We start from the raw sequence: 16,534 nt of genomic DNA, 5'->3' as shown, positions 1-16,534 counted from the left end.
CATGTGGAAATGAGAATCATCTCAATAGAGGTGGAAAGAGAGCTTTAAGTGATTCAGGAAGGTGCAATGTGGTTCTTTGTGCAGATCAAGGTGTGCTAAGGATAGAATTGATCCTTGTGGAACCCCTTGCTATAGGGAAGAGGAGTTGAAAGGGAGTGCGTTAGTTTTATCTGTTGGGAATGATTCATTTATGCATGTTGCATCAAGGACAGCTACTAAAAGTCAGATGTCTCTTCAGTTCTCTAAAGGTATCAGGGAGTCTCTCTCAGTTACCTCCCATGTACCTCTCCCTTCTGGATCCAAGTGAAGAGATGGGCAAGAGACTATTGGAAAAGATATTTGTCTGAAGAAAAAGAAAGTTGAACTTGAACCGTTTTGCAGTTAGGAAAGGTGATCACTGGATCTGATTCCATGGTTGAGTGTACCAGGCTCCCCTTTTCTTATTCTTCTGCAACGTTCTGCTGCTGCTCCTCCTACCTGTGTCTCATGAATGTTTTCTTTTTTTTATTCTACCATTGAGCTGGATTCACATTAACGCTCCTGAGGGCATAATTTTTTGGCCCGCCATCTTCGAGAGGAGCTAGGGGCCATGCAGTGGTACATCCAAAGTTCTCAAGTGGTAGATGTTTCTAGTGGGCAAGATGAATGTGTAAGAGGATCACAGGATGAACACTCGGTGCTATTCAGACTATGCTCATAAGCTGCCAGGCGGGTTCTGAAAGACCACTATTTGCTTTGTACAGAAGTCTTATTGTGCTGATTGCTCTTGACACATACACTCCCAAATATATGGTCTCTGGGAATGGTGCACCAGCTAACCCTGATGCCAGAGGGATAGTTAAGGGTGACCAGGCGTCCCCGTTTTGCCAGGACGGTCCCTGTTTTTCACCAGCTGTCCCAGCAAATTTCAAGAAATTTAGCTCATGTCCCCGTTTTTAGAGAGGGTCGACTGAAAACTGTGGGAGGTGTTTTTTATGTATTACAAAGCAGGAATAGTTAGCAGTTGTTTCAAGAAAGCAATTTAAAAAACAGGCAAGCTACTGGGCTTAAAAATTGCATTTTATGTATGTTCGTACTGCCTGTTCTGTAATTCTATGCTGAGGAGCGCTCTCATCACTTGAAGTAAAATTGTAGTCCTTCTTCTATTTTTGACAAATGTCTCGGTTTTTGGCTTTAAAATTCTGGTCACCCTAGCCCGGATAGTGGAAGAGAAAATGTGAGAGTGTTTGGGTTTCATCATGAGGAATGTGTGCATGGCAGCTGTGTTAACTAAACTTTCTCACAATCCCCACTCCCTGCATCTTTGGATACTTTTGTAATTTCCTCTATCTCTCTCTCTTTCTTTCTGTCTCTAAAATAGTCGAGTGATCAATGAAGTGTGGAGAGTGAGGGTAAGATGGGTAGGCGAGGCTCATCCTTTCTTTTGCCTGAGGCTTGAGGCTTATCCTTTGAAAAGGCCTGTGAAACAATTGTGCCTAGACATCCTAGGTCTTTTGTACGGGTGGTCGGTAAACTATGCTACTCCGGCGGAGTTTTGTCACTCCTTTTGAACGCAGAGTTTTGGAAAAAATCCACCAACTGCTGTGTGGTGGAGTTTTTTCTTGCGCGTGGTTGCCAACGTTAAGTTGGAGAGCGAGATAATCCAGTGCTAGACCGCCTCCTGGCGAGATTTCTCATCACGAGTAGTCATGGCAGGTTGCTACTGCTCGCGTTGGGTAAGTTGCCGCTCGAGTAAAAAATCTACAATAGTGGCAGAAGGAGGCAGCGCCCCCTCACACGCCGCATGGTGCCATCCATGCTGATTATACAGCACGGAACTGGCTCCTGGCATCAAAAATCAAAGTAAGCAGTGCGACATACCTAACTCTGCTGCTTGCGGAATCTTACTGAGTTTTAGGTAACTCAGTGGAATTTAGCTGAGTGAAACTCTGCGAGTTCCGCCCACCCCAAGTCTTTTGTATCACCAACTATAGTTCAGGCATAGGTTTTGTGGGGTCTGAAAATTACTTTTGCGAATCACCAGCAGAAGCAAACAAAATAAATAGAGTATTTTTGAGAGGCGTATGCTTCTCATCGCTGCTATTAGTGCCAGTCGGCGTAATTTGGTGCGATTTCCAGTTAGTCATTTCTGACTTTAATAAGTGAGTCACTCTCTCCACATTCCAAGTTAATGTTTCAGACAGGGTGTAGCAGAGATCATCCTTAAACATTCCCTGTTTTTTCCTGCTGACTTAAATTTTGTTTTACTTTGTGTAATGTATATTAAAGTTGTGGGTGTATTACGTTTGAGCTCCTCTGATTTCATCAGGTTAATTGTAAATTCCGAAACCAGGTTGTATTTTCTTTTATTCTTTCTGTAATGCTGGGATAGATTTCTCGGTCTAGTCAGTGTGAGTTTAATAATATAATCGGAAAAGCCCTAGCAATGAAACTATTGGGGCCTAATTTTCCTTCCCTGATGTTAGTATTGTTCCTTACTTTTTATAGGATAGGCTGAAGAGCCAGGGTAAACAGTAAAGGGCTCTCTGGTGAGGTAGGATGGAATTGTGACAGTGCAAGGACTCAGGGGTTGGGTTTATCTGCAACGGCTCCTTGGAGTGAAGGGGGTCACTGGCACCTTCTGAAGTCTGATGCATAATTGGACTTGCATTTAATTTAATGTAATTGTTTTTCTTTCCTCCTTCAATGTAACGGTTCCTTACCGATGTCTAATTATATTGGAAGGCTACAATCATTGTCTGTTGATGTACACTGCACTATGGGGTCATGTGGGGTTATTTGGTGGGGGGATGTCCTGCAGTGTACAGTGAAATTATATGATGACCTCTAATTGCCTGTACTGGTTTGCACTTTGACTTTTCTGAAGCTTCATATGTATGAGTTCAAATCTGTCTCTCTTTGAGTGTGGCTCCTGTGTTATGGTGTTGAAATTTGAATAAAGAAATGCATCACAAATAATCAAAGGGGGTGAGGGAAACCCTGCCTTCTCCCTTTGTGAGGCAAATCATTTCAGTTAGCTTGCCATCCATGAAAAGTTTTGCACCCGGATTCTGATTTTGCACTTTTTTGTCCTATATAAATTGAGGCCGAAATCCCACCATTTCCAGACATCTACCGTTAAGGCCCAGTCAGCATGGTCAAATACTTTCGGTGGATCGAGTGACAATGAGACTGTTGCTTTATCTTCCTTATGCACTACTATATATACTATGTCTATGATAATATGAAGACAAACACCAACTGCGGAGTTGTGAACCTCACCTCACACACAGTTCCAACCATTTAAAGCCTGGTGCACTTCATTTCCAGTACCAGTCGTTTTTTGATACCGCTGCCAAGCAGAACCAAATTTAGAAAATGTGGAAGTGTGCACCCAAAAATATAAGTCCAACAAATCTTCAGTTTTGTTTAAAAAGCATTCTTGCTTTATTTTATTTTCATATGACATGAAAAACATCCATTAAACGAACATCCAGCCAACGCATTTCATTCAAACAAACATTTGGACTTCATCAGGGCTTAAGTGTCCTAATATTCATTAGACTGTTGGTTCGACAAGGGATAGTGGTAATATTCAAGTTCATTGGTCAACTCAGGCAAACTGCCATTGAATGATCTCCATATTCCTGAGCCAAGTTTGTCAAAAATATTCAGCTGATCTAGTATTACCTAGATGGGGCATTAGTAGCCCCCATATGGTACCTGAATCCATATCAGTCGTTCTTCCATGCCTCTTCCTAGTGCGTTGCCCCATCTAATATTGGATCTTCTGTATATTCTTGCCAAACTTGGCTCTGAAATGTGGAGACCATTTAATCGCAGTTTGTCTGTGATAATATGTCAAACTTTGAGTTGTCATAAGTTTCTCTCCCGGGTATGAAGCCTATTTTGGTTAGAGTGGATCAGGGCTGGATTCATATCCTCTATTCTTGACGCAAGGACTTTTGCAAAGTGCTTGGCGTCTTTGTTTAATAATAATATGGACCCGTATGATTGGCATCTAGTGGGATCTTTATCTAGTTTGCACATTAAACTAATTTGGGATGCCATAGACAGCTTTAGGGAAGTGTGTGAGATTATATGTCATTAATTTTCTATTGGTCTCTAACAGAAAAGTTTTAGTTGAAGACGGCAGTGAAGCCATCTGTGCCTGGACACCACTTCGATGACTGGAGTTTCTGCATGGCTAGAAGGACTTCTTCTGTAGGAATTGGTTGTTCTAGTTCCTTCCTGTTTTCTTCCAATATGGAATGAATCACAACATCATGCAGATACCACACTCAGGCCTGCAGGACACATGAGTATGACCGTACTCTAATGTAATATGAATGGAAACCTGTTACATTGCCTGCCTCTGCCACTGCTACGTGAGCAACATCCTCCCAAAATTCTTATATATAGGCTCTCATTTGTCAAACTCACAATTTAGCTGCTACTAGGAGGTGGCACGCTTTATTGCCCTTAACATGGTACTTGGCATTTAATCGGTTCAAGAGATAGTCACCACTATCTAATTCTGCAGGTGCCATTTATGCTCTCAGGGTTTCGCCTTCCTCCAAGCCTTTTAGGATGATGTAGTTTTATGTTTGTCGTTCACCTCTCACAGCTCTTAACAGAGTTCAGTTACTCTTCTCCTGTTACCTCTTAATTTTAGCTGACTCTGCTATCATTTGTCCCTGGTCTACTGCTTTCAATTCATCCCAGTAGGTTGCTGTACTTATGTAACCTGCTGAGTGGTTTTCTAGGTAGTTCCTAATGCATATAGCTATGCTAGTTCTATCTGGGGGTCTTTCAATATCCTTTACCGTCACCACAGAATACTTGTCTATCTCCCAATGTTGTTAACTGGTGAAAGGTGTATGGTCAGATAATGTATTGGGGCCTTGTTCTTCTTGCTCTACCATGTAAAGCAGATATTTGTCTTCTATGGTCTAGTCTGGTGTACGTCTTGTGAGCAGCTCAATAGTGTATATGATCTGTGACAATTTGATGTCTATGCTGCCAAATTTCGGTCAGGCCCATGTCTTCCATCCCTTGCTTCCCTGCACCAGAAATACCCACTTAGCCATCCCATCGCTGGTGTCTTACCTTTTTCTGCTGATATTACTGTGGTTGCCTTCTAGCATGGAGAGGTTGGTAGTTTTGTTTCTTTTAAATCTTTTAATTGAGTTTTGTGTATATAACAATAAGCATGTCCGAAAACACACATAGCTTGTGTCCCAGCACAGTGACAATAGCATGGTACTGTTGTTCATCAGATTTGCTGAATACCGCTGACAGTGTGGAGAAGAGTAACTGAGATGTGAAGGAATATGGAGGGGAGGGGGAGAAGGGTCTGTTCCCGCTAGAGGTAAGAAGATTAGGAAATGTGTGCCATCCATGTGATGGTGAGAGTAATTTAAAGTGGCTGATAGTGATGTATTGTGTCTACTGACTTTGTGAATGTTAGTGAGGCCTTAAAGGGGTAGTATTCTATCATTAGCAGTATAGCTGTTTTCTACTCAATCCCTATCTGGTATGTCTCTTAAAGAGATGTAGGGTGCAAAGGTGTTGTGGTGGGAAATATTTATATTCTAGGCTTGACATGTCTATTAGTGGTTTCCGAATGCAAGATAATTTATGTTCCATGTGTGTTAAAGTGGATGTGATTTGTTCCATGGCGAGCATCGATTTGCGCTTCTGTTGTATCCTAAGAATATTCTATTAAAGCCTGTTATGGTGCTCAGAGATGACGGTGTCATGCCCAGGAGTACTGTATGTGGCTCATCTGGGATGGGTTATCATAGAGTCACCTTAATATGGCATAGCATTTCTTTCCAAAATGTCTGGATGAGTGCACTGACCCACCACACATGCATGAACGATCCTTTTTCTTTGCCACAGCGCCAAAATACATTTGATGCAGTGGGAAAGATTTTATGAAGTCTTGTTGGAGTAAGATACGATTGATACATGATTGTGTGCTGATTCTAGCTGTGAGATGCTCCGTAATGTTTTAGGGATATCCTGCCAGAGTTTGCCCAGTCTTTGGGTGGAATATTGGTGTGTAGATCCGTTTTCCATCTGGTTTGGTATAGGTGAGAAAATCTTGGTCTGGACTCCTGTAGAACTTTGTATATTCAAGATATTAGCCCCCTTGATCTTGAGTATGTGTGCCCCAAACTTTCAAATGGTGTGAGGGTGCTTTTGCTGCGATTGAGTTTGGTATTTGGAGGGCCCAAATGTCAAAGTTTGACATTTTGGAGCCTTGTGTTCTCAAAAAGACCAAAGTCTTGTTTGCATCGTTCAAATGTTTTACTGGAGCTCCTGAGGAAGAGTCCGTTAAAGTTGTGCATTTCCCATGTGATCATTCTGGGAAACTGTTTAAAGCCAGAGCAGGGATGAAGTCCAGGTTCTTGGAAGTGGGTGTGTTCAGGGATGGAAATGTTGTTAGACCTGTCTGCGGCTTCTTGCTGGGAAATCTCCAGATTTCAACATAGGCAGCATACATGTCTGCATATATGAATTGTTTTTGACACTGTTTCCTAGGTCCTACTAAAAAGTCCCTACGATCCATGTCTTGTGAGAGTAAAGATAAGTGTAGTTGCACTTCTGCAAGTGTTGAGGTTTCTAGCCATTCTAGGCACAACTTCCCAACACTATAGGATATCACTACCCCTGGATGTTCTCTCTGTACATATCGTGGGTCTAGCCTATGCTTACTGAGTCCCTTGGTGAGGTGCTGGAACCGTTTATGACATGTGTTTGTGTCTAAGGGCCACACCACCCACTCCTTCCGATTTGGGTCTGATGTATGGTACTTTAGTACGTCATCAAATGTTGCCCCTTACTTGGTAGAATTCTGCCACTCCTGTGTTGGTGAAGGAAGCTTTGGAGTGTTCGGTCCTTTATCTTTGCTATGCCAAGACAGGATGTCTATTGCACAGTATCATTTAAAAAGATCATCTGCTGTGGAATGATGCTCTAAATAGTGCCTCTGTACCATGGGCTTGCCAGTCCCTTGAACCCCAAATCGATTTTGAGTCAATTTTGTCTTTCCATAGGTTGAAACCCTGTTCAGGCAATTGGGCCAGAAAGGAAGCAGAGTAAATTTGTTTAGTGTTTGTCAACATCATTTTCAGTGCTGATGTTGGTACACCCTTATAATAAAATGAGGCTGGGTCTGTGGTGTTAAATCCTGAAAAGTATGCAAATTTCTGTGCAAACATTTGTGAACTACTTTTCGATGGTGTTGGGCAATGTTCCCACTGATGGTACTCAAAAACATTCCTAGCCAAAATGGATTTGTGCAGGAAATGATGACCAAACTGTTGGTAACAGTACAATTCTTCATAGTCTGAAGAACGCTCTAACATTTCATTATAAGAAAATGCAGCAGTTTTCTCTAAATCGGACAGCATGCTATTTACTGTTTCAGTGTCCTAAATATCAGAAAATGTACTGGAGGTAATGAAATCGCTTAATGAGATTTTAAATACATGATTAATTTTTAAAAGTTCGGTCGGGCCGAAAATGTTGAAATAAACCTGGTCCCATACTATACCATCGGGTATAAGAACAGCTGTAATGTTCACTGATGATAAGTCTCTTTGTTCTCGATGTGATGATCGATGTGGCTTCAGTAGGATGTTGACCTTTTGGGCTGTGGAACCTTTTTGTAGATAGTGTCCATTGATAAGCATACTAAAAGTCAATACTAAGCCTAGCCAGAAAAGAAAAAAACAATATCCCAGAGTTCAATCCAGGTATAGCTTTTGAAGAAAGAGAAAAAAGTTCTCTAATTCTTGCTTGAATGGCGTTTTGGCTGGCTTTGTTTCTGGCTCACTTGGATCCAGAGAAAACGTATCAAAGTTAATGAAATAGCCAGAAGCTGTTCAATCAATTGTAGGAATTGCATCGGGATTAGTTGAAATGTTATTTTCCTCTCGACGAGGCATGTTGACGTAGATGTCTGTATTCTGTCTAATTGCAACTTGTGAATTATTCTTATTTTCATTTTGAATTTGAATGTCTGGTTAAAGGGGAACAAGTTCCATAGCATTGTTGCTTAGTCCTTCATTCCTCACAGGTGGCTCTTCAAACGTGATGAGTCTTTCTGTTTGAACTTCTTGAATTGTAACTAGAGGAGGGCGTCTGCTACAGCGGAGTCCACTAGGCATACTGTTTAGTATTGGCCACATAGTGTGGTTTGATTAAGTCGTTTGAGACAAATCTTTTCTCCTTTTTTGCGGCAAGAGACGGGAGCAGCACAGTTCTTGTTCCTTGTACTGCAAGGACTGGCACAGGTTTTCTGTAAGAGGGTCTAAATTCCTTTTTGTCCTCAATTTTCTCTCTGACCAGATCCAGGACTTTTGGGATCCAGACAGGTCTTGCCGTGACTACCATGACTTCCTCAGTGGCGGTCTGCTTTAGATGGACGTTGCTTTGTTTTGTCCTGGATTCATTTAGATCCTGTAAAACAGCCAAACGATCATGGATATCAAATGGTATTTCATCCGCCACTGCACCTTCACAATCAAGATCAGGTACCCACATTTGTGTCCCAAAGAGGCACTCATATGGAGTGACACCCCCTAGAGAGCTTCTTGGCTGGTTGTTTAATGCCAGCTGTACCCCAAAAAGGTGTGTGACCCAACTACCGCCCTTGCCTAATACCCTAGCTGTTACAGATTGCTTTAAGTCCTGTTTTTTCTGTCCACAACTAAATTTCCCTCAGGATGTTATGGAGGTGAGAACCGCAATGCTAATTCCATTCCTTCCATGGCCTCTTTGTAGGCCCGAGAGCTAAACACAGGGCCGCAGTGGAATGCAACGTGCTAACTACATATGTGCCGATAAAGACTTCAAATCTTTTAAAACAGTTTGAGCGTCAGCTGAACGCTGAGGCCATACCCATCGGAATCTCGAGCATGAATCTACTGCAACCATGATATATCTGTCAGCCACGTCCGTTTGTAAGCGGTCGCAGTGGTCCAAGTACACCTACATGGGAGAGGTTTGTCAGATTTTAGTAATGGCATCTGTGCCGGGTGTGCAACGGTGGCTCTTTTCATCAGCTGGGAGATGTCGCATTTCAAAACATAGTCTTTAGTTTGCTTAGTTAACCCTGGCCACCAATAGCGCTGTGGTTTTGGAAATAGGGGACCCCTATATATTGATGAACTTGCTATACATAGGGAAGTATACTAGATTTAGAAAAGGTCTATAGCTAAGTTAAAGAACAACAAATGTGAACTTAATAATTAACCAAAGGGTACTTAAAGAAAACCCACATGAAAGTAACTAGTCACCAAATTCATAGAAAATTTCGTAAATTGTTTTATTAATCAAAAGGCTAGTTTTATAGTTCTCAATTAGATTTCATACTTTTATATGTTCAAGAGAATCTGTTATCCCTCCTGACTACTGATAGCGAGGTGCTGTATACAGTCTATGTGCGTGTGTTACCCATTGTTCAGTATGAGAATGACGTTGGGGATTAAACCTTGTGCGTCGAGGGGAGAGGTGAAGTGTACCTCCTGGAGAGTGTATTTATAAATTATTCATATGTGCTAAGGATGACATCTTAGCAATATCGATTGGGGAAAAAGCCACCCTTTGCATGGAACTAGGTGAAAAGTGTAGTCCATAAAAGGCTGCAGTCCTTATAAGGCGTTATGTCCCTACAAGACATTCTGTCCTTATTTGGAGTTATGTCCTTATAAGGCTCGTTCATATGAAATGATGGGGAGATGATGTAGGAAAAGTGTACGATGTACCCTAGACCTATATCAGGGTACCAATATGAAATATAACACCTTCTGCTCTGGTTTGCTGAAAAAGCTCTTTGACCCATCTCTTTTTTTACTCCGCCTTAGTGTTGACCATTTTGAATGTGTGTGTGTGTGTTTCCTCTGTCAGCACTGTGTTGCTGTTAAGTGTTCATTGCTTTGGCCACCTAAAAATGTAGCTGGTCGGAGATAGTCTATGGTGAGGAGCAGCAGATGTAGGTCCACTTTTTTTGACTTTGCCGCTTGCGTCCAGAAATCCTTTTCAAGGGGGTAGGGCGGGTACCTACAGATTTCCAGCATTAGAGGACTTTTTTTTATGGGTTAGGAAAGGATCGACAATGATGTGGGTCCCTGCTAGTGCGTTGCTATCGGTCTGCTCGCCAGGGTTGTTGGCAGATGCTTCCAGGGCTCACTTATAAGGCCTAGGGCTGCTCCTCTTTTTACATATTACATATTACTGGGACCCGCACCAGCTCTCACAATTCCTGATGCACTGCGGTGGGCCTGTCTGATTATATCTTCATGTTGTCTCCAATCTGGAGTCACTGGACCGCTTGTTAGACACCTCCAGCATTTGCAATTAGATCGTCAACCGAAGATCGGCAGCTCTTCCCCTGTACATCATTTTCTCCTCAGAGACCCCAAGATGCAGTAAAGTGCCTTGTGGATGCCTCTAGGGGTAGCTTCTCTCCTCGCTGTACACTTCTTTGGGGACATGGTACGTCGGCAAGGTAGTCACTTGCCTCTTCTGGGGCTACTTCCGCTGTTTTACTCAATGCGCCCACAGCCATCCTCCATGGCCAAAGTCTTCACACTTGTGAGGGCCAGAATCGAGGGCCTAGTGGTCATCGCGGACAAATCTCTGGTGGTGGGTCTGCCCTTTTGAGGTTTCAGCGGACGGCCTGTTGATGCTCCATGGTCGCACCTATGGTCTGTGCTCAGTCCACCTATTTTTTTGTTTTTTCCTTCCCCGTTGTAGACTTCATCCAGAAGTCTAGGTCCAGCCAAACCAGACCTCCAATCCATGGACCCAAGCAGAAAGGCTTTGGTATACACATGGAGAGTGCAGAGCTCGGACTCACATGCCTGTTAAAAACTTGTGCATGTCTAGGCCCCATAAATATTTATTAAAGTTCACTGCCTTTTCAGTTGTACAATTTTGTTGTTTGATTCAGAAATTTCCAGTTGCAGTAGGCAGCTAATGGTTGTGCTGCTGCATATGGTAAATGATTTAAACTAATGTCCTGCTTGAATGTTTCCTTTTTAGGGCTCGCTGCGAAAAGCGTGCGCAAGCGCGCTCTCGCTGAGAGAACTATAGCTGTCGGCTCAGCCGACAACGAGGGGAGGCAAGAGCTGGCCACGCGCGCAGCATTGTCTATGGCAGAGTCTGATTCCGACGCGCGCCTTGGGATTGGGTCGCTCACGTCGGAATGCGACTCTGCCATGCGCCGTAAGTTTCAGTTTCGTTAGCGCTCGCTGAATTCCTGTTCAGCGAGTGTGTCTCATCGCCGGAGCTGGGAGGTGTGCGGGGGATTTCAGGAGCCACGGTTGTGGGCTGGTTTTAATTTCAGTCAGTGAATCATATTTAATGAACTGTGCCCTTGAGGTATTATAACATTCCTTCACTTCGGCAGATGTTCTAAATAAACATTTAATTTGCTAACAAGCCCCGTTCCTGCAAGTATTTGAGCAGCGTTCTCAGGGCACGCGTGGAGTAAAGTCTTGTTATTTTTGCGGACAGATTGTGATGAGGCGACGATGAAAGATGGCAGCAGCAACCCCTGTGAAGTGGCGCAGCAGAAAACTCTGCACACACTAGTCGTTTGTACCTGTGTCGCATTCCAGTTAATGACCAGCCCTGCCAAGTATCACGCATCAGGCGTGACGCCAAGGCATTGCAGTGCTGGTGTCCGCATTACCGCACTAAATGCATTAGTCACGCATAATTAGGGACTCCCGACCACCCCCAGGCATGCTGTAACAAGGAGCTGCAACAGCGAGCTGACTGTGCTATAGAAAGCGTGCCGGTGTCTGACTGTGAATAGATGAAGAAGTGGAGCGCAGCGAAGCCTGGTGAATGAATGAATCATCAACAGCAAATCCAAGCGAGGCTGTCTTTTGCGGCTGGTCGTCGTTGTGTTTTCAAGGCGCGCTGCCCTGTGTGTGATTGCTGCATGCAGGGTAGTGGCCTCCTAGGAGGCTGGCGGCCGGTCTCTGGCCTCCGGGGGGTATACTGGGATCTCGTTCCTGAAATTCGTGCCTTCGAGCATGTAAGAAAAGAATTTGGGGGAAAATTGAGTGTATTCGGCCTTTGACTATCATTCATTCTTATTCTGTCCCGCCTGGTTATGTAGCACCCTGAGCATTTTAACTATCAGTTACATATTACGAAACAACAGATGCCTCCTGGAAAAATCGAGTTGTATTCTGTGCATAAGCAGGAGTCACCTTTATACAACAGCAAATGGTGAATAATTATGCATGGGGCATTGTTTCATTTTTCTATTTCCTTTTGTTTTCAGCAAAAGGGTGCATTTAAACATTTGTGTCTGACGCACTACCAAAGTCTTTTCATCATTTATCTGTTGAATTGAGATTGTGAGGGTTCTGCATCATCTGGTTTAGGATTATAATTTATTGTTAATTTAGGCAGAAATTGCTGCATTGTGGGCTTTCGACAATTGTTGTGATTATCACTTTTCCTTTGCATTGTGCTTGGCCTCATTTTCACGTAGTAAACATAGTGAATCAGCAGAGTATAACTGCAGAGTCACGTATTTCTCTTATTTCTTGGCTCAGCTTGCAGTCACGTGTTTCTAGATTAACTCCGTTGCATGTTTAAAATGATTGTTTCCACCTGTGTTGTTTATGAGGAGTTTGCTGACTATCACTTTGTTTAGAGGATAACTTTCTTTGTATTAGGGATGGTATAATGGGCGGCTAAGTTGCTGACATTTTCCTGAATATGCTGATTTCCACTCTGGCTCTTCTCTCTACACATATTGTAAGTCGAACATTTGCTTAAGTTTGGCTTATTTTTAGTTTTCATGGATGCTTTTACTCAGGCCACCGCTCAGCACAGGCGCGTTGATTGGCAGAGCAGTTCGCCGTCGCTTTTTGCACCCTAAGTTAGGGCACTTTACTTCAATTACTTCTTAGAGTTTCTTGTTGCTCAAATAGGTGTAATTTCTGATATTTATATGTTTCATTGCTTGATTTTTGCTCGCGAAAAAGTGTCACTCATATTCGTTGAAATGTCACTCACAATTAGAATGAAATTATTCTAATGTCACACATGGCAATCTGAAACCTTGGCAGCTATGTATGACTTGTTTTTGTGAGCCTATCATGGGCTGCCTGCTGATGGTCGTATGCCTCCATACACAGCGGGCATCTCGGGTCTGTGGGCTCCATCAAACACATCAGAACCGCTCTTCCTTCAAGCGTACCCCAGACAGCGAAGCACCGAAATCCAGGCATCTATGCAGCACTGCTGGCTCCACAGCCGCTGGAGCAAGTCCAGCGGAACCCATTCATCAAAACCTGCAGAAAGGCGAAGAACAAATGTATTTTCATCGCTGTTCAGTGTGTGCCAGGCCCTGGCATTTAAATGGTTCAGGATCAGTATTTGGTTCCACCATAGGCAGAGTGACTGTATCCTTCCTGTTGTTGTTACTGTTGGACTAAGCGGTCCATAGCTTGAGAAGCACTGCCCTGCCTGGAACTGTATTATTGTGTTCATTTTTCAATGTGTGGCTGCTGCCTGGGCATAAATGAATTTGTTAAAGTTCTCTCGATGTTCCCTGAAGGATGCATGTTATGGTGTCCAGGCTGTAGGGTGTGCATCTGTTTAGCCCGCACTGAAGATACATATTGTTTATGTTTAGAGCTAAATAGATTAGTTGTCAGAGAACGTGCGTGGGTTGTTATTTTGTCTGTATTACATAGGTTATGTGTGTATGTATGTGGGCATTTTCACTAGTCGACAGGGCTTTGTTTTCTGAGGCATATTGGCCAGTAGAGCCCTTTGTCCCTATTAGGGGCTATTATCAGATCTCCAACTAAGTGTATGATAGCTGCATGTTCACATGCCTGGCAGGCATTTTTATTTTCTAATACAAACTCCTGTGGTACCACAGCCATTTGTTTTGACACCCTTCTCCAGTGTCTTCTTGCGCATTTCATTCACGCCAGCTGAAGGCTGTGTGGGACTTTCACACAGGGAACTGCTCTGTATCAAAACACCTGTCCCACACTCTTTGAAATCTGTTTGTGAACATTGGCTCATCATGCAATAAATACTGTTCTCTAGTGAACATTCTTGCCACTGGGACTGCTGCTTTTGCAGTGAAAGGGGCCCATGTTGTAGAAATGCATAATTTAGAAAACTACAGCAGAGTTACTTGTACTTCCTGCAGTTTGTAAACATTTTTCAAAGTGCTAACATATCTGTATTATTTAATTTACCTGCTAAAAAAAATCTGAAAATTGTGATTTGGCAGTTATAGTTGACATAAGGTAGCGCAGAGGGTTAATATACCTTCAGCTAACAAAGTGTACTATGCATTTCACAGAAAATGACCAAACATAAGAAACTGGGAAAAACAGTAGTAAATGAACCATACAGAAAAGTAATTATTGCCCATTTTCTGTAGTTTTGTCTCTGGTCACTGTGGTAATTCCTCATTCTTAGCCTTCTAGGCAGTACTGCTACCTGCTTCTCTGGTCCCAGTGGTAATTCTTCATTATAAGTCCTCTAGGCAGTGCTGCAGTTGCTTCTTTGGTCCAGTCAGTAATTCCTCATTTTAAGTCCTTTGGAGCTAGCTACTTCTCCGGTCCCATTAATAATTCCTCCTTCTAAGTCTCCTAAACAGCGCTGCTAACTTCTTCTCTGGTCTCATCGGTAATTCCTCATTCTAAGTCCTATGGACAGTGCTGCAGCTGCTTCTCTGGTCCCAGTGGTATTTCTTCATTCTAGGTCCTCTAGGCAGTGCTGCAGCTGAGTCTCTGTTCACAGTGGTAATTCCTCATTCGAAGTCCTCCAGACAATGCTGCTCTCTGTTCTCATTGGAAATTCCCCCATTGCATGTCCTTTAGGGAGTGTTGCTGCTGTCTGTGTTCCCAGTGGCAGTTCTTCATTCTTAGTTCTCTAGACAGTGCTGCTAGCTGCTTCTGTGGTCCCGTCACTAACTCCCCCACTCAAAGTCCTCTAGGCAGTACTGCAGCTGTGTCTCTGGTCCCAGTGGTAATTCCCTATTATTTGTCCTCCAGACAACGCTGCAGCTATGTCTCTCCTACCAGTGGTAATACCTCATTCTTAGTCCTCTAGATAGTGTTGCAGCTGTTTCTCTGTTCATACATCCATTACACTGCAAACCAAACACATATGTAAAAGGCATTGTCATTTACAATGCCAATAGCTCGAACTCTAAAAGATGCGAGACCTGTTGCATTGCAAATGCTTGTTAAATATAGGCTCTCTCCACATATAGAAAGAATTAGTGGACATGGCTGTGTGACTGAAAAAGAATTTATGCGGCATGCTATCAAGTACGTCTATAAATACTACTCAGTAGTTAAGTAATATCTACAACTATTGTTATATCTTGTTTTTTCAGGGCTACTGGTGGTCCCTCTGGAAGAAGTGGCCATCGCATGGTGGCCTGCAAGAGGCAACTGATTGTCTTTGGAGGATTCCATGAGAGTACAAGGTAAATTATGTCCTGTTGGCAATGAGCTGTTATTTTTACAGATGGCGCTACATTAGTGGAGTCTGGTTTTAGGTGTGAATTAAAGGGATATGGCAGTTTCGATTATTTCCAAAAATCAATGCATCAACCATTTCTGATGAGATACTTGATAGGCAAATTGTGACATTCCGCTGGGCGTAAGGCATCTTTTTATGAGTGAGTGTACAAATAAAGCCACGTACATTTGCAGCACTTGTTCAGCTGGGTAAGTGTCTGATTAGTAGGGGGACTTAAAGATTTAGTATTAAGCAAATTTGAATTTCAGCAGTTCGTATACATAGTCTTTGTTGGTGGCAACCATCAATCTGATAGTGAGTTGGCCATGTACTTCCTTAATGTAAAGGCAAGGGACCTGATGACAGATTGTTAATATGCTTATAGTGTTGCCTGAATCTATAGAAAATGTATGATTTCATAATTGTCTTTATTGTGCTTGCTCTTTTGTCCTACTAGAGATTATGTGTATTACAATGATGTATATTCATTTAACCTGGACACTTTCAAGTGGACAAAGATATCACCAACAGGGACCGGTCCCACGCCAAGGTCTGGCTGCCAGATGGCCACTAACCAGGAAGGGAATGTAATCATTTACGGCGGCTATTCCAAACTAGTAAGAGATTCGAAATACTTAAAATAAGATTTTAAAGACTAACATACTTCTTTGTTGTTGTATTTATCCACCCAATCAATCACCAATTTCGCAGCAATTTTCATGCAGCATAAAGCGCATGGGTTCCATCTTGTTGGATTGCTTCTTAAACTTGCAGTGAACACGCTTATGACACATTTGGCTGACAAATGTGTATAGCACACCAGCCATGACCAGCACGAATAAGTTACCACCTCAACTCATTGAAATAATTTGGGAAAATCTTAAATATTGGTGCTGATGATTAGATTAACTATATATATTCATAGTTTGTTATCAAATGTAATAAATAATTCGTTTCACAGGTACTAGACTATGCTCAGAATTGTCACAAAGATGTTGATGCACTAACAGAGCTCAGT

General features: G+C 42.7%; 1 protein-coding gene across 1 annotated transcript in view; it reads left to right on the top strand.

Annotated features, from left to right (window-relative positions):
- LOC147677946 (kelch domain-containing protein 4-like) overlaps positions 1–16,534 on the top strand; it is a 214,904-nt gene that overhangs the window by 196,889 nt on the left and 1,481 nt on the right. Inside the window, exons 6-7 of the mRNA XM_086946543.1 lie at positions 15,389–15,481; positions 15,974–16,133. Coding sequence (XP_086802669.1) covers positions 15,389–15,481; positions 15,974–16,133 — 253 coding nt within the window. The remainder of the gene's footprint in view (positions 1–15,388; positions 15,482–15,973; positions 16,134–16,534) is intronic.

Source organism: Lissotriton vulgaris, chromosome 12, assembly GCF_964263255.1.
Source record: "Lissotriton vulgaris chromosome 12, aLisVul1.2, whole genome shotgun sequence".
Classification (NCBI taxonomy): Eukaryota; Metazoa; Chordata; class Amphibia; order Caudata; family Salamandridae; genus Lissotriton; species Lissotriton vulgaris.
The sequence above is the reverse complement of the archived record's forward strand: the minus strand, read 5'-3'. Positions and strand labels throughout refer to the sequence as shown.